Here is a 22,672-nt window from a genome sequence, read left to right as displayed (position 1 = left end):
AAAGGTCTTGCATTAATGATGGCCATAACTTCTGCCATGAAAGTACTCAAAGTCTCATGAGTCAAACGAGTAGGTTTAGCTTGGAGTAACATTGCATCCAAAATGCACCTAGCTACACCTATTAACCTTTCCCAAGCACCTCCCATGTGAGATGAGTGTGGAGTGTTAAAGATCCATGTGCATCCTTTGTCTTCAAGATAGTCTAGAAGTTCTACATCATTTGAACATATATGCAGTTCCTTGCATGCTCCTACAAAATTAGTACCTCTGTCCGAGCGAATTAACTTAGCCGGACCACGAACAGAAAATAGTCTTCTTAGGGCGTTGATGAAGCTGGATGCTGACATGGACTCAATCAATTCTATATGCACTGCTCTTGTAGAAAGACATGTGAAAAGAACAGCCCAACGTTTGTTGTCAGCGCTACCTCCTCTAGTTCGGCGTGTTACAACTGCCCAGGGACCAAACACATCAACACCCACACTAGTGAATGGAGGCTCAGGATTGATTCTATCTTTTGGTAACTCTGCCATCTTTTGGCTTTCCAATCTCCCTCTGAGCTTACGACACATGACACATTTGTGAATGATTGCAGACACTAGACGTTTTCCACCAAGAATCCAGAAACCTGCAGCTCGTATTGCACCTTCTGTTATGTGGCGCCCTTGGTGAACTATTTGATCGTGATAATGTCTTACAATCAAAGTAGCAATATGGTGATCATGAGGAATGATGACAGGCTGCTTCTCCTCATCTGACAGCGTGGCAAAGGATAAATGGCCACCTACTCTCAATAGTCCATCTTGATCTATAAAGGGACTGAGTTTTGTAAGACGGCTATGTTTTGGAAGCGTCTTTTGTAGTTCAATGCAGTCATATTCTTGCCTGAAATATGTATGTTGTACAGAAGAAATTATGACTGTCTTGGCTTGTGAAAGTTCTTCTAAACTGACTCTTTCATGGAAAACTCCCCAGCTTCCGGGTCGATCATCATTGGTTTTCTTCTGGAAGCTTTTCGCAACATGAATTAGTCTTGCTATGACCCTGTTTAGTCTCCTCCAGTTGGAAAATCTTTCGAAGCAATGTAACTGCAGTCTAGTGTCAACAGCTTTAGTGCTGAAGCTTACTACTTCTGACCTAATTTCAGGATCAGCTTTGGGTTCCACTAAAGAGTAAACACTGGTGTTATCAGGATTATCTACAACTGTCTGATACAGAAAATGTGGGCCTGAGAACCATATAGAGTCCTGAAGGCAAGCTATCTGTGTAGGCCTGGTAGCATAATCTGCAGGATTTTGTTCTGAGGGCACATAGAACCATTGCTCTGGACAGGTTGCTTGTCTGATACTATTCACCCGATTGGAAACATATAAGAAGAATCTCTTGGTAGTGTTACAGATATAGCCTAAGACTGTTTTACTGTCTGTAAAGAATTTCACAGCATCTAGGCTTAGGTCCATCTCATCTCTCACTACCTCATACAGTTCAACCGCTAGTACGGCTGCACATAACTCTAGGCGTGGAATTGTATGTGCCGGCCTAGGACTCAGTTTGGATTTTCCCATAACAAATCCAACATGACAGACATTTCCTGCATTGTTTACCTTCAAGTAAGCAACTGCACCTATTGCTGTAACAGATGCATCTGAAAAAATGTACAGTTCTCTTTTGCAGGCTTGTGACAATGAAACAGGAACATAGCATCTGGGTATTTGTAAACTTTGTAAGGCTTGTAAAGACTCTGTCCATTGGACCCACTCATGGAGTCTCTCTTGTGGAAGTAAGGCATCCCACTCACTTTCTCCACTTGACAGTTCACGAACTAAGGCCTTACCTTTTATGGTGACAGGTGCTACAAACCCGAGAGGATCGTAGAGACTGTTCACAGTGGATAGAATTCCTCTTCTCGTGAATGGCTTTTCTACTGAAGAAACCTGAAAAACAAAACAGTCCTTCTCTATATCCCAGCTTAGGCCTAAACTCTTCTGTAAAGGAAGGGTGTCTGTTCCCAGGCAAAGGTCTTTGAGATTCTTAGCTCTGTCTTCTGCGGTGAAAGCTTCCATGACTTGTTTGCTGTTAGAAGCTATCTTATGTAGTAGCAGATTAGACTCTGCCAGCATTTGTTTTGCTTTGTTAAGAATGTTGATTGCCCCTTCAGGTGTGCTAGCTGAAGCAAGTCCATCGTCTACATAGAAATGTCTCATCACAAGGCGTTTGGCATCTTGACCATAATGTTCTGCACCTTTCTGGGCAGCTTTGCGCATGCAGTATATGGCAACAGCAGGAGAAGGGCTATTACCAAAAACATGCACCCTCATTCTATACTCTGTCACCTCTTTATCTGTGTCCTTATCCTTGTACCACAGGAAACGCAGGTAATCACGATGGTCCTCTCTCACTAGAAAACAATAAAACATCTGTTGAACATCCCCTGTGAAGGCAATAGGCTCTTTCCTGAAGCGTAAGAGGACACCCAGAAGTGTGTTGTTTAGATCTGGGCCACTCAGCAGAACATCATTTAATGAAACACCTTCATGTTGAGCACTGGAGTCGAACACAACTCTTATTTGTTCTGGCTTGTGTGGATGGTAAACGCCAAACATTGGCAGATACCAGTGTTCTTTACCTTCGTCCAGTGATGGTGCTACTTCGGCATGATTGTTGTCAAGCATCCTTTTGAGGAATTCTGTAAAGTCTTTTTTCACTTCAGGTTTTCTTTGCAAAGTTTTACGTAGTGCGTTCAGGCGCTTCATGGCTTGCTCTCTGTTACTAGGTAAATAACACCTGGGTGTGCAAAAAGGTAAAGGAGCTACCCAATTATTGTTTTCATCTTGGAAAGTCTCTTTATCCATGATATTGAGAAAGGCTTGATCATCTATGGACATTGCTTGTTTGTCATCATCTTTTGTTCGCTGGAACACTGAGTTGCCTAAAGTGTCAGTCTTCATGCCACTACTAATGTCTCTATTGTAATTAGAAGGAGAGTCACAGTATGGTTTTAGGGTTTCTTTGATGACAAAGCTGTTCTGACATGGACTAAGAAGGGATGAGCGCCCATTCACTAGCACAGATGTCTTTGAAGTGTTGACTCTGTCAGGCCGATGTGTTGCTCCTAGACAAACTTCTCCTACTATAACCCCCCCTAGGTCAAGTCTTTGTCCATAGGGGGCATTAAAGGGCCCATTAATTTGTTGGCGTACCTTATGTACCTGTAGAATGTCTCTTCCAAGAAGTAGAAGAATAGAGGCATCTTTCTGGATAGCTGGAATAAGGTGTGATATCGAATTGAGATGAGGATGATGAAGGGCCACTTCTGGTGAAGGTATCTCTGCTTTATCGTCTGGTAACATATCACACTCTATCAAGGTGGGAAGTGAGAGATGGACTCTCTTGTCAGGAGACTCGATAGTAAAGTCGGTAGCTCTTCTTCCTGAAGTTTCCATCACTCCTGCGCATGTCTTTAGGGTGTATGGAACTGCACTCGATGTAATGTTGAAAGCATCAAAAAAGTCTGACCTTGCCAGTGACCTGTTACTCTGTTCATCAAGAACCACATACATCTTAACTGCTTTTTGCTTTTCCCCTGTGGGGTACACTGTTGCTAGGCAGATCTTGGAACATGAACGTGGAGTTATACTGTCACCACAGATTTCCGTGCATTTGGACATCACTGGGGTAGATGAATTATCTTTTTGCTCCCTGTCCCCACCTTTCGGGGCTTCTGTGACCTCTAATGGTCGGTGCAAAGTATCAGGGTGTAAAGCTGTGATGTGTCTATTACTGCCACAATCTGAGCAATCCGCTTGTATTTTGCAGTCTTTGGCTATATGTTTAGTGGATCCACAACACTTGAATCAGATGCCGTTTTGTCTAAGAAAGGCTAACCTTTCCTTGACAGGTTTACTTTTGAACCCTTTGCACTTGTTTAGGGGGTGGGGCTTTTTATGAAGTGGGCAAAATCTGTCAGGGTCTTCAAAGGTGTTTACCTTGTAGCTGCTTAGACAGTCTGGGTCCTCAGAGGGTACAGTTGTCTTATGGGCGATCACTGAAGTCCTATGGAAGGCTCTAGGTGGCTTTTCTGCTTTCGGCAGTTGACTGTTGGTGATGAAGGAAAAGCTGGGATCACACCTGATCTTAGCTTGCTGCTGCACAAACCTAGAAAACACAAAGAATGGGGGAAAAGGGACATCATGATCTTCTTTGTATTTGGCACCAACACTCAACCATTTTTCTTGTAGGTTGTGAGGTAGTTTCTCCACTATAGGCTTAGTAGCGCTAGCGGTATCTAAATGTGCAAGTCCTCTTAAATAGCCTTCTTCTTTGGCACACTGGACTTCCCAAAGTATATCCCCCAGCTCTTGCAGTTTGAAATTGTCTCTGCTGTTTAGCTTAGGGAAAGACTCCAGTCTTTTCATTAGAGCACCTTCAATTGCTTCTGGTGATCCATATCTTTCCTCTACCCTTTGCCAAGTCATATCAAATCCTGCTGAAGGGTTAAATATGTGAATCCTGCGCATCCTTCTTGCATGCTCTGCTGACTCAGTCCCAAGCCATTTTATCATCAGGTCTAGCATCTCAGCTGCTGGTAATTCTAAGTCTTTGACTGCATTCAGAAAAGAAGACTTCCATGCCCAGTAATTCTCGGGGGAGTCATCGAACTTGAGAAAGCCTGAATTAACCATCTCTTTATGGAGAAAATATTTAGTGACATCTTGTGCACTCTGGTGTTTGGGTTGCTGCAGTAAGGATTCACTTGGCCTGTTCCTATATGTCTCTAATGGTTCATCTTTAAATGTTCTGGCATTGCTGGCTTCATGGGTTTGTTTTCGTACACTCAGGGGTTCTGCTGGTTCTGGTTTAAATTCAGCTGACTCTGGATTGGGAAACTGTTTTGTTGCATTGCTGTTTAAAAGTTCTTGGACATACTCCTTTGTACGTTCTGCTGAGGAACAGGGTTTCTCAGGCACATCTGGGCCTTTGTGGATAGACCCACTTCCAGACCGATCAATATCAGCATAAGCTGTGGCCTCTGCTGCTGCAGCGGCAGCTGCGCACTGACACTGAAGTATATGCAACTTTGCTTCCTGCTCTGATTTTTCTTTTATAATGGCAGCCTCTTTCTCGGCAAATTCTAGCTTGACCCGAGCTGCCTCTGCTTTGGCGCGAGCTCTGACTAAAAGGGCACTTGCTGATGAAATCTGACTGGACCTTGTTGATTTAGACGAGTGTGAGCGTGCATCGTCTTGCTGGACACTTGGCATGCTCTCCCTGCCTTGATGTGTCCCGGGTAGCTGATCTTCAGCCTTATACTGTCTTCCTGATCTTAGACTCATTCTGTCTGTGCAGAGACTAATCTCCAGGCTTGTTGCGCTACACCTTTTCACTGTTCCGCTCTCAAAACACTGACTATGTGTGGTTCTAAACGGACAGCTAAACACTTATCAGAGACTCCAGTAAACGGAAGCCCAATGCTTGATTTGTCTACCGAAGTAATCCAACTTTATTTTAGTTTTACGTTTTTTGTGAAACTGCAATACAATACAATAACAAGATATCAGTACACATAGAATAACTAATCTAGCATAAATGACAGATGACACAACAGAAAGACACTTACAGGTGATGATGTCTCAAGCCCCTTGGGAGAGAAACAGACATGCTGCATCCATGTAGAATGACAATCTAAAATGGCTGAAGAACTTCCTGAACCAAAGGTCACATCTTGTATGAGAAATTTACCTGACTGAAGATAAAGCTGCTACAGACTTTGGCCACTAGATGGCAGTGGTAAACTACACATTCTATATAAGTAATTATAACGTAATTAGCTTGCAAAGGCAGCACAGTTTTGTTTTTAATTTATCATGTGTTGCTTACTTGTGGGACTCAAGGACGAGACACTTTATTATCAGGGTACTTTGCTCTTATTCTATACCCCCTTCTATGTATGTCATTACGGCATGCAGCAATGTGTCAGCATGTTGCTGTCATACCCCCCTCTTTTCTGTCTGTTGATACGGTATCTAACAAGCTATCTATAGTTTACTGTCATATTGGCCAGTGCATTCTATTCAATGTGTATTCATGTGTTCCAGGTAGTTCTGTATATTTATATGCATTGGATGGGGGCTCTGGTCTGCCAACTATGCTGCTCGTTTGGCTCCTATTGGTTGCCTCTGGCCATATGTACGTACAGCATGTAAGGACCGGCCGACTTTTCCTACATTGCCCACAATGCATCCATTTGTCCTTAGCATCTATGGGGCATGTGCAGGGTTCTTTGACCCCACACGCCGCGCCGTCCGAATACATTCCTCTTTTACTTCCCTTTTTGTTTTCAGACGTTACCTGCACATGCGCATATGGCATTGTCGCCTACCTTTCCTACATTGCCCATAAGTCCTGGCACTCTCAGCCCTCAGTCATCACTGCGTCACATGACGCCTGCTTGACGGTCAGCTGTGACCCTCTCACAATATAAATAGCCTTCCTAATCAGCATAGCTCTGTGTGCAGTGGATTGCTGTCTCCCAGGGGCACATTCTTTTTACAAAAATCCTGGATGTAAGTACCCTGCTATCTGTTATTTGTACTTAGGTTTAAACTCTCTTTAAACTGGTCAAGGTGTCTGCTAACTCTACACCTTTTTATTTTTTATTTTATTTAATAGCTATAGATACAGCGGTATGCTGTTAGGCTTTATATAGCCACCAGCACTGCTGAAACCTAATTAAGGACCCTTATATATGGTGGACGCTTTTTGGCCTTTTTGCCTCTTTCAGACCAGGAATACAAATTCTCTTTTGCCCCTGCTCATAAACTCAGCTAACTTTGATCTAGTAAGTTTAATTGCTCCAACTTATCATACCACCTTGTTGCATTACATTATTAATATTTAATCACTGAAATTGGTTGTATCTGTTTCTTTTTAGTTCATATTTCCTAAACTCACCGTTCATCTTATCGTTGGTATATATGATAATGTATCCTAAACTAAGGTACCTGTTCATTGTCGTCCTTGATCTATGTATCCACAAGTGCTTAACACATGGTTTTGTTTTAAACAAATTTGTTTGTGTATTAGTCGTGTTTTTAATGCCATTGTATCTCATTTCAGATAGAGAAACATATTCTCTTATCTGTTTCGTCTCTGAACCTTGGGCGTGTACTAAAGAAGCCTAACGACGAAACGCGTAGACGCACAAGGGCTCACTGCACAAAAACACAGATGCATATATGCTACGTTTTTTACCCTTTTTGATAATTCTATGTAAATGTTAATCTCAATAAATTTGATTGTTTATAGTATGTTTTCTCTCCATTGTTTCTTAGCCTAAAAAGTCCACACTTTTGGTAATACTTAGTACTACCCTTTTTTTGTTTCCTCAATACTTACGGACGTGACTACTTTAGTGCACTTTTCCTTCTTATCTATAGCATGGAGCACTTTGCAGTACATGCATTTTCACTGAATGTGGACTGTTTAATGAGTTTGCATTGATTTCAGCATGGAGCACTTGAAATCATTGCAAACTAATTAAATAGTCCACATTCAGTGAAAGTTCATGTACTGCAAAGTGCTCTGTGCAATGCAAACTTATTAAACACAGAAAAAGCTGGTATGAAGGTGATCCGCCCGCCCCTATACTACCAACACTGCGCTCCTGGAAGACTCAGATCTGGATACCTAAAGCAGCCACTTGGTATGAGCAAATGTGTGGAAAAAATGTAATTCTCTCTTAAATCGACAACCCCCAAAACAGTGAAAAAAATAGTGGCCCTAAAAAAAATAAATTCCTAAACACAAAGAAAAAACAAATCACAGTGCAACAAATAAATATCTACAACATTGTGAAGAGTAGTGATATCAAAATAAGTGACACCTAATGTGAAATACACCAATGATGGTGAATAACCTGTTGGATGTATAAATAATGAAATAGTGTTCAAATGAATTATTATAACAAGTAATCCAAAAGAAATAATTAAATTCCCTTAAGATGAACACCCACAACGTATAAATGAATAAAAAAGTCCATAGTGAATATCCAAAAATGTGTAAAATAGTCCGTGACGTGATATAATGAAGAAATTCTGCTTAATGAATCTTCCACCACACCTCCGTGTCCGTGATTCCACTCCCCTTTAGGAAATGCACTCACTAGCTATCTCTGCCTCACACTCTCGTATTTGGCTACACGCGCTTTGGCCCACACAAAAGGGGTGAATAATGACCTCCGGACTCACACTGTCAGCATCCAGGGTTTCCACATAAAAATAATCTCCACATGTAAATAAAGAAGTGCTCCAATAGTGTGATAACGTACTAAATTTAATAAAAATGCAAAAAAACTCTTCCACCATTGCACTCACATCATATAAAATTACATCAAGCAGAGAAATTTCCACAGCAAGAACACACCAAGCAGTATAACCCGGTGTATAACGGTCATGGCGGATCCAAGGTGTGTAGCAGTTGGTTACAGCCTCACCCACTCCTCGGAGCCGATCCCCCACTTCCTGGTACAGCATATCACATCACATCGTATCGCGTCACACGTAGATGAGTGCCGTACAGCCACGCCCCGACATGTTTCGTCACAAAGACTTATTTATGGGATTGGCTGTATGGCTAGGCAATCTATCCCTTTATACTCTCCGCTCTCATTATGGGTAGAAGTGGCTCCATTGCGCTTGCGCACTCCTTGTGTCCCCGCTCGCGCAATACACAGACATTACATCCTGCTGCAGCACAAATATGGATACAAACATGGAGATCAATCTAGATAAAAAACAAACAATGGCACAAACCTGGCTACTTATCATATGCTAAATATCATAGGCACTAATCTATAACAATGTCCTATATAGCACAATGTTAGGCTACATTAATTACTGTTCAGTAAAATAGACTCTAATTTAATCCAAGTACTCCTCACTCACTATATCACTGGTTGGAATCCTAAATAAAAATCTAAAAAAATCAAAAACAAGAGAGATGATTTAGATCTCAAAGTAAATATTATGCACAACTGTACATGTATAATAAAAATTATTAGTAAAAATATGTGCATAAGTTTTACCAGATTAACCCAAATTTATCTACAGGCAGGACAGGGTAGTGAAAAAGATCTTGGATCCACCTAGTCAACCTACAATAAAAATAGATTTAAAGGGATTTTTTCTGTGCAGAAAAGGTATTTGCTGCAGAACGGTAAGAGTAGTCAATAGGGCTAGGCATGACTAAGATTACCAACAATGAAAATGAAACGTTTGAAATAAGGGAATTCATCACTTGCAACTCGTCTTATGTTGTGTATCTTTTGTGGTGCCCATGTGGGTTATTCTACGTGGGCCGTACAAAGAGACTCTTAAAAGTACGAATTTCTGAACATCTTACGAATATAAAAAATGGCTTCAAACATCACAGTGAATCCCTTCACTTAAAGGAAAAACATAATCAGGATCCTAGTCTGCTGCAGTTTTGTGGGATTGATGTTGTTCACCCAGTCTGGAGAGGGTCAAACCGGGTGAGGGATTTATCCCAATGAGAAACTCAGTGGATCTTACTTTTAAAAAGTCTTTTCCCTAGAGGTTTAAACATAGAAGTAGAGATCTCAGCTGCTTCATTAGCAATTTTTGACTTTGTCTTATTGATTTTTTAGAGGTCTTCATTATTTATTATTAATACATTTTTTACAGTCATTATTAGTGGAAGTTAGTGGTTGGGTACATTTAGACGGGGGTGATTAGGTTGCTATTGGTTGGACTAATGCATCCTCCTACTCTACACTTAGTATCCTTTTTTGGATACATTGATACAAAGGTAATAATGAGGATATGGATGCTATAGGGGGATTTTTGGATACTTAGAGATGCCTTTCGTAACCCCACACAACCCCCCCCCCCCCTCCCATGTTTACCATATGTCACTTGATCGCATTTTATTTTGTTCAATTCATGCACATATTTTTACTTATAATTTTTATTATACATGCACAGTTGTGCATAATATTCACTTTAAGATTTAAATCATCTCTCTTGTTTTTGATTTTTTAAAATTTTTATTTAGGATTCCAACCAGTGGTATAGTGAGTGAGGAGTGCATGTTCGGATAAGGGTCTGGTATGGATTTTGGGGGGGACCCCAAGCCATTTTTTTAATATTTTTAAAAAATGTTTTTCTATGCCCCCCCACCCCAAAGCACCTTGCCCCCAGATCCCAGCCTCCCCCCCATGTGAATGAGTATGGGGTACATTGTACCCCTACCCATTCATCAAAAAAAAGTAGTGTAGTGTGAAAAAATACAGTAGACAGTTTTTGACAAGTATTTTATTAAAAATATCTTCTTCCTCCGGTCTTCCTGCATCTTCTCCCGCATCTTCCTCCTCCAGGCTTCTCCTTCTCCAGCTTCTTCTTCTGCTCTGCTTCTTTCTCCGGTCTTCTTTGTCCGGTGTGCTTCTTCCACTGCTGCCGCTGTCGACCCTCCTCCGATGCTGCGTCCTGCTGATCTGTCAACGCCAATGTCAAGCATTTCTTAGATAACGATGGGGGCATGGCCATCTGATGACGTCATCCAGAGGCCCCCTTGTGACATCACGGACCCATCATGCCCCGGGCGGTGACATCAAAAGGGGGCAGGGGCCTCCGGATGCAGTCATCCTATGGCACCACCCCATCTTTATCTAAGAAATGCTTGACATTGGCGTGGACAGATCAGGGGGATGCAGCATCGGAGGAGGGTTGTCGGCGGGAGTATAGGATGAGGAAGAAGCACACCGGACAAAGAAGACAGGAGAAAGAAGAAGTGCAGAAGAAGAAGCAGGAGAAGGAGAAGCCCAGGAGGAGGAAGATTTGGGAGAAGATTCAGGAAGACTGGAGGAAGAAGCCCCCCCTGCCTCAAAGCCACCCACTCACCTATGTTGAGGGCATGTGGCTTGGTACGGTTCAGGAGAGGGGGGCGCTCACCCCCTCCTTCTGCTGACCTACCGGGCTGCATGCTCGGATAATGGTCAGGTATGGATTTTGGGGGGACCCAACGCCATTTTTTTTTCATTTTGCCGTGTGTGTGTGGGGGGGGTCCCCTCTGACTGAATCTATACTAGACCCAAGGACCTGATATGGACCTGGGGGGAGACCCCACGCTGTTTTTTTTTCACTATTTTTTGGTAGACGGCAATTCTTTTTTTCAGCTGTCAGCGAGGAGGCCCACTGACAGCTGATGAATCATCGGTTGATAAGGACGCGGCAGCCGGCTTCCCGACCCCCTCCTTAGCAACAAGCTATATACAGTGTAAAAAAACAAACCGCAAATTGTGGCACAATCACGGTAAAAAGGCGTGTCCAAAAACACGGCAAGCACCGCAAAAAGCATTGCAGAAATACTCAAAAGCAACATGCATAGATGTGAATCGAGCCTTAGGGCATTATAGTCTTTGGTCATACATATCTGGTAAGCGGCTGTATCACAGTGGTGTGGGGAATCACAGTGCTGTTTTTCTACGCATCTTGGAACATTTAAGAAGAATATTTGCACTTCATTTATTGGACACTTTTTGAACATTTATTTTGACTCATTGTCACTTTTTATTTTCATTTATTTTATTAAATTTTTTGTATGTATTTATATTATATCACTTTGTTTGTGATTAGTGTAGCACAACACGTATATGTTTTTGCTGTTCATTTCATTATGACAAATGTGTGCCAGCTGCTTCTATGTTTAAGACTCCGAGCGTGGTAGTGCATTTGGTTTATAACTATATCTCTCCAGCCATCTGACACATACTATTGCTTCTAAACTTGGTCTGGGCATCTAAGCTAAAAAAAAACTCTGGTCCCAAAAGGGTTAAAATGGTGACACATAGATCGCTAGGGAGTGTCCTTATAACCATTTATGCTTTAATACTTGATGAGGAGCAGTTGTCAAAATTTGTGTTACTCATACCAACGTAATGCTTCCTTTAATCTTCCACGCTGCATCAACATCTAGAATTCTCATTGGTCTCCATGGGCTGCACCTGTGCCCCAGTCACTCCACACATTTTCCTTTGTATTATTTAGAAAAAGCCAGATGGATCAAAATGAGGTTTGCTATGCTTTTGGACACACAGTGTTAAACTAGACGTTAAATTTATCTTCTGATCACTATTCTTACAAGTGTTCAAACTGTGCACAGCCACAACACTGAATGGGATATTATAATCTGTATATTAACACTTTCCTAGCCACTGAATGTTCATCCCATGGTTTCCTGATTATAGCGTATTTGGTAAGTTGCCATTTCATAACATTAAGTTTCATAAGTTGCCATTTCATAACATTACTAACTCAGGGGGGATGGTCATAGGAATCCTTAACAACAATATTTACAAACATGAGTGGTACTTTATAACAGGGCAATAGCAATGTGCATAATGCCATGGTAGCCAATCAGAATTCAAGTTTTAAAAAAAATAACGTGAGTGGTCACTATTATGCCCTGTACACGCGGTCGGACATTGATCGGACATTCCGACAACAAAATCCATGGATTTTTTCCGACGGATGTTGGCTCAAACTTGCTTTGCATACACACGGTTGCACAAAGTTGTCGGAATTTCCGAACGCCAAGAACGCGGTGACGTACACCATGTACGACTAGACTATAAAAGGGCAGTTCAGTACCAAGCGCGGCACCCTTTGGGCTCCTTTTGCTAATCTCGTGTTAGTAAAAGTTTGGTGATAGACGATTTGCGCTTTTTCAGACTCGTGGTTTTCAGATCGTATTTCTGCTGTTCAGTTTGTGCTTGTGGGTTTGTATCTGGTCTTCAGTGCGTGCAGCGAGTTCCCATTGACTTGTCATTGTGTTCTTGTCCGTTCGTTACTTTTTTCAGGTCACTCTTCACAGGCCTTGCTGTTCTTCAGTGCGTTCTGTTACTTCGTTCCGACCAGCGTATTTGTGCTGTGCGGGGGCTTGGTGTTGGGGTCCTTACTTTGACACAAGCCCAGTCCATGAACAGGGCGAGGAGGAGTTCATGGACCAAGAATTGGTTGCACCAGCGTGACCAATTCTGTCACATGCCTTTGCTCCATGAGATCCGTGAGAATAATCCTGATAATTTCAGGAACTTTCTCCGGATGACGGACCCCGTATTTCACCATTTGTTGGCTTTGCTGACCCCTTATATCAGCAGGCAGGATATCTGCATGAGGCAAGCCATCACTGCGGAGCAGAGGTTAGTCGCCACCCTGTGGTACTTGGCGATGGGGAGAAGCCTGCAGGACCTCAAGTTCTCGGCAGGCATCCCCCCCCAGGCTCTGGGGATCATTATCTCGAAGACCTGTTCTGCCATCATCCAGGTCCTGCAGAAGGAGTATATTAAGGTAAGATTTATCTTTAACATCACATTTTATTTTATTTAATGTTTGCTAATGTATTGTATTTATTTCCTCATTCCCTAATTACCATGATTGTAATATGCTGTGAATGTCCTCTTTGTCCTCATGCGTGCTGGATTTTTTTTTTGTCCTTCATACATATTTGCCTTCATTAACCTCCCCAGCATGCTCTCCTGGGCCTATATCCACCTTGTCTACTCAATTAATGTATTTTGTCAGCTCCATAGTAGTGCTTTACCCTAAATACCCCCTAAAATGTGTAAAATTTAAATGTGTGCTTTAAATTCTGGCAGAGTGCCAGAAGTTTTTTTTTTGGGTCTCAAAATCATTTGGAACCCTCCCTCCCCCCAACTGCTAACTCAGCTGATACCAATCCTCTATCTGCTGACTTTGCCAAATCCATACACACTATATACCCACCTCTTTTGTGGTCATATTTATGGATGAATTCACCAAAGCATGTAGTGCAAGGGCCTGCCTGAATACTTTCAAATGGTAATGTTAAAAGTTTTTGTATCCTATTATTATCTTGATAGGTAATAGCAGAATGTAAAAATGTGCTCCAATGTGTATTTATATCTTTGTATTATGACACTTCTTGACACTTCACACCTGTCCAGTGGGCTGCCAATAGTGTAAGTAAGGAGGGGCTGGCCAAAGTAATACACATTATTTAGGCATTCATCTCTCAATGAAGTGGCGAGGGTTACCTGGCCAAAACATTCCCCCCCCCCCTAAAATTTTTAAAATGGCCCATGAGAGGGGGGAGGAGGAATCTGATAGGTGGACCTTATACCTTTGTCTTTAAATACTCCCTATAATAAATGTTATACTGATGTTGGCCAAGAATGTTTGTGTCTAATCTGCTTTCCATATTTATGTGCAAAATGATTAATTTATTTTTCTTGTTTGACTCCACAGTTTCCTTCCAACCCACAGGAATGGCAGACTGCAGCCTCCCACTTTGCCGAGTGGTGGGACTTTCCTAACTGCATCGGGGGAATTGATGGGAAACATGTCCACATCGTCCCACCACCCAACTCGAGGTCATGCTATTACAACTACAAGGGGTTCAATAGTATTGTGATGTTGGCGGTGGTGTCGGCTACTTATGAGTTCCTGTATGTGGACGTGGGGAAGAATGGCCGGATGTCAGATGGTGGAGTCATCGCCCACACGGAGTTCTACAGGCGTCTCCAGAATGGCAGCTTGGGCTTGCCACCTGCAGAAGACAATGCGGAAGGACTCCCAATCGTCTTCGTTGCGGATGAAGCGTTTGCGCTGGGAGACCATCTTATGCGGCCATTCCCTATGAGGACCCTCACCCCAGACCAGAGGGTTTTTAATTACCGGCTGGCCAGAGCCAGAAGAGTGGTGGAGAACAATGGCCAGCCGGTTCCGCCTATTTCTTACACCGATACACATGGCGGAATATAAACTCAATCACATCATCCTGGCTTGCTGTGTTCTCCACAACTTTTTAAGGAGAAAGTCTGTGAACTATGCTGGCTCAGTTGGGCCTGAAGCCGGAATTAATATGAATGAACCAACCCTGATGGCGCTTGAAGCTGGCCGTCCTGGCTTGCCCCCCAGAGTGCCGTGAGGTCCGTCTAAGATACATGGAATACTTTATGGGTAGGGGGGCCATCGATATGCCAGACAATGTCTGAGACATTTTTTAAATAAAAATATATTTTAAAATGAACAAATATTTGCTTAGATTTACTGCTTGTCTTTCTTTTAGCTGACCAACACTGAAATTTGGGGAGTTCTGAAAATGGCGTGATTGTGTAAAATTATAAAGCACTGTTGGGTGTTATTTACTAAATTTACTATTTACTAGTCTCACTTGAGACTGCACTGAAACTGCACTTGTAGTGCAAAGTGGATTTACCTTTAGTAAATAACCCCCATTGTCACTGAAAACACCAACTTTACTACAAAAAATACTTTTGAGCATTGAAAGAAGAAGCCACACATTGTTGATTCTCTTTTTAATCCAAGCACAATCACATGTGCATTTATAAAAGGTTTTTAAAACAAACCAACATGTTGGTTGTATAACAATTTTTTAGGTCACATTAAAAAGTAGAAATTGCCGTTTAAGGTAAAACAGGTACGTTTAATACCAAAAAGAAATACACAACTCTGGAACTTACAATGTTCAACTTTTTTTAGAAAGTGAAGGCAATATCTGACATGAGCATTTATAAACTGTGTTTGATATTGCGTTCAGCAGATGGGGTGAAGTCACCCCTGGAAAAGCCAAATTTTGAAGATGCACACAAATTGCCGAATGTCAACATGCGCTAGCTGCCATCATGGGGGATCAAGAGACGTGTTTTGTGGGTGCAACCCCTTCCTCTCAGCTACTTTATTATTGAGGAAGGGGTTGCACCCACAAAACGCGTACATTGATCTCCCTTGATGGCAGATAGCACATGTTGACACACTGTGTTCATCTTCAAAATTTGGCTTTTCTATAATATGTCACAAAATTTTCACAAAATTGTCAGAAAATTGTCAGAAAAACAAAAACACAAAGCACAAATAAGTTAGGGATTTCTAGAGTTTTTAAATTCTCCCTAAAACATCAGTGATGTTCTTCATTTTGTTTTGAACATCACTGATGTTTTGCTTGATGTTTTCTAAGTCCCTATTACACCCCATGATCTCCCCAATCAGGATCTGAGCACTTTCACTGGTGAAATGACCTTCTTCCACAACATCACGATCACCTAAAAATATATAAAAAGCAAAAACACCATGTATTATAAATATGCTGGCATCCATCTCTTATCTGAGCCTGTGGTCGCAGACACTCACCTGGTGTGGTGACAATTTCCACCACGTCTCCCTCCTCCTCCTCCTCTGGTTGGGTTTGGGGAATCTCCACTTCTTCCTGAGGTGGGGGGTCTGTTGTCTCCTCTGATGAGTGGTGTCCTCTGAGTCTTTTCTCCCCTATGTAAAAAAAAAACAGGTATACTTAGCACACAGATATTTGATGGCAGAAATCGGAATATTAAACATTGCTTGGAAGTGGGGTACAATTGTCTGTTTTAATAGAGTTGCAAGATGAAGAAATATTTTTGCCCTTTGTCAAGCTTGAATACTTACCTGTTCTGTACAAGCTTCACAGATGGAGTCACCCCTATAGTATACACTGGAGCACCTGTGTGGGGCCCCCTAATAAATAGGGTGTTCTTGTGTCCCACACTAGTGCTCCAGCGTCCAGATGTGTAAACAGCTGCTGAGTGTCCTCTCCTTACACAGAATCTAGTTTGCATTTCATTCTAGTTACTAACCCATCTAGACAACAAAATTATTTTAAGAGAAGTAGGCCAGAAAAAATGTATTGAAATGCATCTGGAAAAAACATGGTGTTTTATTGGCCGAACGAACAATGTTTCCTACGAATGAATAATGTGTCCATGAACATGAAAGTTGCCATTTTAAACTGTACAACAGTAAAGAAAAGCAAATGGAGCAGCATGAACATTCTAAAAATAACGAATAGGAACACAGCACAACTACTTACTTTTTTGCAGCACTCTCCTGATCCTTCTATACTGATCGTGCTCCCTTAATCTGAGGTCCAACCACCGCTTCCTCAGTTGATCCTTGGGTTGCCGTACCCCAAAATTACGGTGCAGACTCTTCACAACTTTTGTCATGATCTTGGCCTTTCTGACATTGGGGTTGGGGTAAGGTCCATACTTCCTGTCATAGTCAGCCCTCTTCAGTATGTCGACCATCTCCACAAAGGACATATTGGATGCCTTAAATTGTCTCCTCCGGGATCGTAACGTTTCTGGCTCCGGGCTTTCCTCCTCCTCGTTGCTGTAATTAGCACGCACCTGCTGTGTCTCCTCCATGTGCTATTCCCCACTGCGCAGAACGAGAAGGGGCGGGGAATAGACTAGAAAGAACGTCAGGGGCGGGCGGAGTTTCACGCATGCGCAGTGTATATAAAGCGTAACACGCGTGCGTCGTACGTACGATCTGTGAGCGGAGGAAGGAGTATAGCACAGATCGTGATAACGAAGGTAACCTTTAAACTTGGGCCTATACTGCTTAGAGATTGAGGCCTATATTGGGGCAAGATTAGGAGACTTTAGCCTGACATTAGGGTTTGTCTTGTGTATTGCAGATAAAATGGATGGCTTCAATGACCAGAACTTCCTCCCCCTTTTCATAGATAAATACAGGGAGCTGCCCTGTCTGCGGCAGGTCAAACACCCGCAATATAATCATCAACAATAGAGGCAGGCAGCGCTGGAGAAACTGCTGGAGTTGGTGAAGCCGGTGGTCCCCACAGCAACCATCCCCTATTTAAAAGCCGAAATTGGTGGTCTGAGGAGCACTTATCTTAGGGAGCGCAAGAATGTCCAGGATTCCCAGAGATCTGGAGCTGCAGCAGATGACGTTTATGTCCCCAGACTGTGGTACTATGAGAGACTGCGATTTCTGTCAGACCAGACTGAAGTCAGGGAATCCCTCTCAATCCTTCCTTCCACTCTTCCTTCCACCCTATCTTCCACCCCAGCTGAGGCTTCTGATGTCCAACCTGGAACTTCCAGCCAGGAAGAAGTGGAGGAGGCCAGCTTGAACCAGGTATAGCATTGTTCTACAGATTTCTTGGCAAAACATCAATGATGTTTACTAGATGTTATTATTGATCACTAATTGCTGATTTAATAAAGTGTTTTACATATCAATAGACAGTAGTGGGCAAAAATAATTGGGACAAGAATGAAAAGTGCTGGGCTCAGAATGATAATCTTTTATATTTCTTAACATTCGATTTGCAACAATCATGAGATGAAAATTGTGTGTGATTGATGAAGAAAAAACTAAAACTATGTCTCTTTTTCAGACACAGGAAGACCTCAGCCAGGAGGAGGCTGTGGAATGTGGCACACAGGGGGAGGCTGTGGAATGTGGCACACAGGAGGAGGTGGGGGTTAGTGGCAGCCAGGAGGTGGCCGGGGTAAGTAGCAGCCAGGAGGTGGCGGGGGTAAGTGGCAGCCAGGAGGTGGCAGGGCCCAGTAGGAGCCTCACAGAATCCCAGGTCCCTCCCCTCTGCCTTCCAAACAAAAGACCCAGGAAGGGGAGTAACGTGGAGGATTCAGCACTCAGGCTGATTCAGGAGGCTTCTGCGCCCCTCAGAGCCACCCCCACTCATGAAGAGGCTTTGCCTCCATGGCTGCCACAAAACTGCAGGACATGCAGGAGGGCCAACGCCTCATGTGTGAGGAAATCATTTATAAAACATTAAATAAGGGGTTGAGGGGCGAAATCACACCCAATACCCACCTGAGTGAGTTGCATCATCCTCCTCCTCCTGCGACAACTCCACCACCACAGATACAGCGTGGAAGGAAGAGTGGAAGGAAGACAAGAAAGTGATGACCTGGGTTCAGTCTGGTCTGACAAAAGATGCAGGCTCTTGTATGACCACAGCCTGGGGACATGTATATCATCTGCTGCTGTTCATGATCTCTTGGACTTCTGGACCAGATTGTACTCCCTTATATATGGACTCCTCAGGCCACCAATTTTGCAGTAAAATAATTGATGTGCCACCCTGGGGGGCAAAGGCTTCGCCAATTTCTGCTGTTTCTCCAGCGTTGCCTCCCTCCTTCTTTGGTTATGACCCCTTAATAAATTTTTGGTTTGTTTTATTATACTCGCCTATGTGTGTTTTCCTTCGAAAAGGACAGTTTGTTTGTGAGGAGGCAGGTACATTTCAAAAATACAATGTGAAATTAACAAGAGACACCAACACCAAGCAACTTCCTTGAGATTAAATAATACAAGATAATAATGGTGTTGTGGTAACTTGACACACAAAACACACCCAAAACTATTCTGGAGTAAAAAAAAAATAAATAACACAAGATCAGGATTTAAAAAAATCCAAAAAAAAATTAATCTAAAAACATCAAAAAAATATTTTTTTTTCGGTAGATGTGACAAATAAAAATATTATATTCATGAAATCACGATAAATAAGAAAGAAGTTTGTGAGAACTCTGTGTGAATATGAGCAGCAACACAACTTCATTCTTCTAGCATTATAAAAAAGAAGAGAGTGCGCTGCATTAAACTATTGAAAATATTGCAGCGTGACGAAAGTGCTATATCCATTACGAACGCTAATTTTACCAGACCAAGCAGTTCCGTCTCGGAATTTATTCTGAGCATGCGTGGCATTTTGTGCGTCGGAATTGTCCACACATGGTCGGAATTGATGCAAACGGATTTTGTTGTCGGAAAATTTTATAGCCTGCTCTCAAACTTTGTGTGTCGGAAATTCCAATGGAAAAAGTCCGATGGAGCCCACACACGGTCGGAATTTCCGACAATAAGCTCCAATCGCACATTTTCCGTCGGAAAATCCGACCGTGTGTACAGGACACTAGAGTACAGAGAATAGCAATAATTATTTTCTATTGGAAGTGTACCCAATTTGGTCCTGCAATATGCTTTGTTAGGTTGTAGGAATGTCACCTTAGCTTCTCTACCTGATGAATCATAGACCTGGATTAGGTATGCAAAATTCACTGGCTGCTAGCTTGTTCTAGGTAGGAGGTCACAACGTCAGAATAAGGGCCTGTGTGGATTGGCTTTGAGCTTGTGTTGATTGAATCAGTATGACATGCTCCTGAGGTCATTTAGAATTCACTGAAAGGTGCATGCAACCTGTAGCTGACCACCTCCTTACGAAGTTACATAGTTGATAAGACTGAGGTCCATCAAGTTCAGCCTCCGTGTCTATGTGAGTTAAATGTCTTCGATCCAGAGGAAGGCAAAAAGAAAAAAAAGACAAAAAAAAAACACTACAAGCATAGACTAACTTGCTGCAAGAGGGTAAAAAAAATCCTTCCTGACCCCATACTGGCATTTCGATAAATGCCTGGATCAACCCCCTATCAAATATATGAATTCCCATAGCTGTGTAGAATGCTCACTGAGGAAGATCTCTAAAACCTTCTGCTAATACTACTCGCTGGGGAATAGGGTTCCACACATTGTCACTGCTCTATAGGGATGAGCTTTCTGTTGGAGTCGAACATGAGTTCGACTCGAACATCGGATGTTTGATCATTCGACGAAGATCGCACATTATGGGGCGTTCGAGCCAAATTTGAGCGGAGCGTTATGCCCCATAATGCACTGCGTCATCGCAGTGCATTGCTGGCTGATGATTGGCCAAGCATGCACTATGACCCGCATGCTTTGGCCAATCACAGTACCATCAGCAAAGAGAGCCTTTGGCCAATTATGGCTCAGGCGGTTAAGTCCACGCCACACACTATATAAGGTCGCCTGCACGTTGGCCCTGTGCAGTGTGTTGCTGGCGTTAGATTGAGCAGGCAGTCCGTTCCTGGTGTACTGTTTCTAATCAACTTCAGGCAGGCAGGTGATTCAGTTAGCTGCAGTGCATTTAATATATTTATACAGTCAGACTGGTATATATATATATTCACTGTACCCAGTTTAGCTGGATCTCACTGCAGTCCGTTCCTGGTGTACTATTTCTAATCTACTTCAGGCAGGCGATTCAGTTAGCTTTAGCTGCAGTTTATTTTATATATATATATATATATATATATATATATATATATATATATATACAGTCAGACTGGTTTTTGAAAGAATTTATTTGCAAATTATGGTGGAAAATAAGTATTTTGTCAATATCAAAAGTTCATCTTAATGTTTTGTTATATATCCTGTTATATATGTTATATATCCCTAGCTACATCTCTAACCTAGTCACAAAATACCAACCTAATCGTTCTCTTCGCTCCTCCCAAGACCTCCTGCTCTCAAACTCCCTTGTCACCTCATCCCATGCTCGCCTTCAGGACTTCTCCAGAGCCTCCCCCATCCTCTGGAATGCTCTTCCCCAATCCGTCCGATTTTCTCCTACTTTATCCACTTTCAGACGATCCCTGAAATCTCATCTCTTCAGAGAAGCCTATCTGGCCCCCACCTAACAACTGTACATTTATCTTCTCAATCAGCACATCACCCACAGTTATTACCTCTTGTATCTCTTGACCTTCCCTCTTAGATTGTAAGCTCTAAGGAGCTGGGCCCTCTGATTCCTACTGTATCAAATTGTATTGTATTTGTACTGTCTACCCTCAAGTTGTAAAGCGCTACGTAAACTGTTGGCGCTATATAAATACTGTATAATAATAATAATATCCTTTGTTGGCAATGACAGAGGTCAAACGTTTTCTGTAAGTCTTCACAAGGTTGTCACTAGAGGTGCGCATCTTCACTGGTCTCACGATTCGATTTGATTACGATTATCTGGTCAACGATTCGATTCGATTTGATTCCACGATGCATCACGATTACCGACGAGCTCCCACTTCTTCTTGGGCCGCCTAGGCGGCCCCTTCCACCCTGCAATCTTCTGGGACACATCACAGGTCCCAAAAGATTGCCCGGCCATTCAGGACAGTGCAGTGAGACATGCGCACCCGGCTGTGAAGCTGCAAGCTGTCACAGCCAGATGCCCACAGTACTATTGCCAGCGCCGTGGACAGGCGGGGGAGAGAAGGGAGGGTTCGGGTGGCCACGTCGCTGGATTGGGGGACAGATGAGTGTCTTTTTATTAAAAGTCAGAAGATGCACTTTTTTTGTAGCTGCTGACTTTTAATAAACAAAAAAATTTACTGGAACTTTGAATTAAAAATAACCTCACTCCCTTAACCACTTCAGCCCCGGAAGATTTGGCTGCTGCATGACTAGGCCATTTTTTGCAATTCGGCACCTTGTTACTTTAACTGACAATTGCGCGGTCGTGCGACGTTGTACCCAAACAAAATTGACATCCTTTTTTCCCCACAAATAGAGCTTTCTTTTGGTGGTATTTGATCATCTCTGTGGTTTTTATTTTTTGCACTATAAACAAAAAAAAGCAACAATTTTGAAAAAAACACAATTTTCTTTTACTTTTTGATATAATAAATATCTCCATTTTTTTCAAGGAGGACAAAAGGGATCACTGGTGCTCAATTAGGGGAAATGGGGGTCCTGGCGCTTAGTGGGGGGAGATGGGGGTGATTAGTGGGGAGAGATGGGGGGGTCCTGGCGCTTAGCGGGGAGAGATGGGGGGTCCTGGTTCTAAGTGAGGGGAGAGATAGGAGGCTCAAGTTATTAGTGAGGGGAGATAGGGGTCCTGGTGCCTAATGGGGGTAGTTTGGGGGCACTGCCAGTCAGTAGGTGAGGGGGGGCACTCTGGTGCTCCTTAATCCATATCCTGTAGGCAG

At 42.6% G+C, this 22,672-nt stretch overlaps 1 protein-coding gene across 6 annotated transcripts in view; it reads right to left on the bottom strand.

The window, feature by feature from the left end:
- LOC141106055 (solute carrier family 22 member 15-like) overlaps positions 1 to 22,672 on the bottom strand; it is a 658,271-nt gene that overhangs the window by 46,277 nt on the left and 589,322 nt on the right. For 4 of the 6 annotated variants that reach the window (XM_073596429.1, XM_073596430.1, XM_073596434.1 and 1 more), the window contains 2 exons: positions 16,206 to 16,340; positions 16,016 to 16,117 (listed from right to left, as the gene is read on the bottom strand). The exons of the other annotated variants lie outside the window; for them this stretch is intronic. In XM_073596429.1, the coding sequence (XP_073452530.1) occupies positions 16,061 to 16,117; positions 16,206 to 16,340 (192 nt within the window). In that variant the 3' untranslated portion in view covers positions 16,016 to 16,060. Of the gene's footprint in view, positions 1 to 16,015; positions 16,118 to 16,205; positions 16,341 to 22,672 lie in introns of those variants that run through there. 6 annotated transcript variants of the gene reach the window in all.

This window comes from Aquarana catesbeiana, linkage group LG08, assembly GCF_042186555.1.
Source record: "Aquarana catesbeiana isolate 2022-GZ linkage group LG08, ASM4218655v1, whole genome shotgun sequence".
Lineage (NCBI taxonomy): Eukaryota > Metazoa > Chordata > Amphibia > Anura > Ranidae > Aquarana > Aquarana catesbeiana.
The sequence above is the reverse complement of the archived record's forward strand: the minus strand, read 5'-3'. Positions and strand labels throughout refer to the sequence as shown.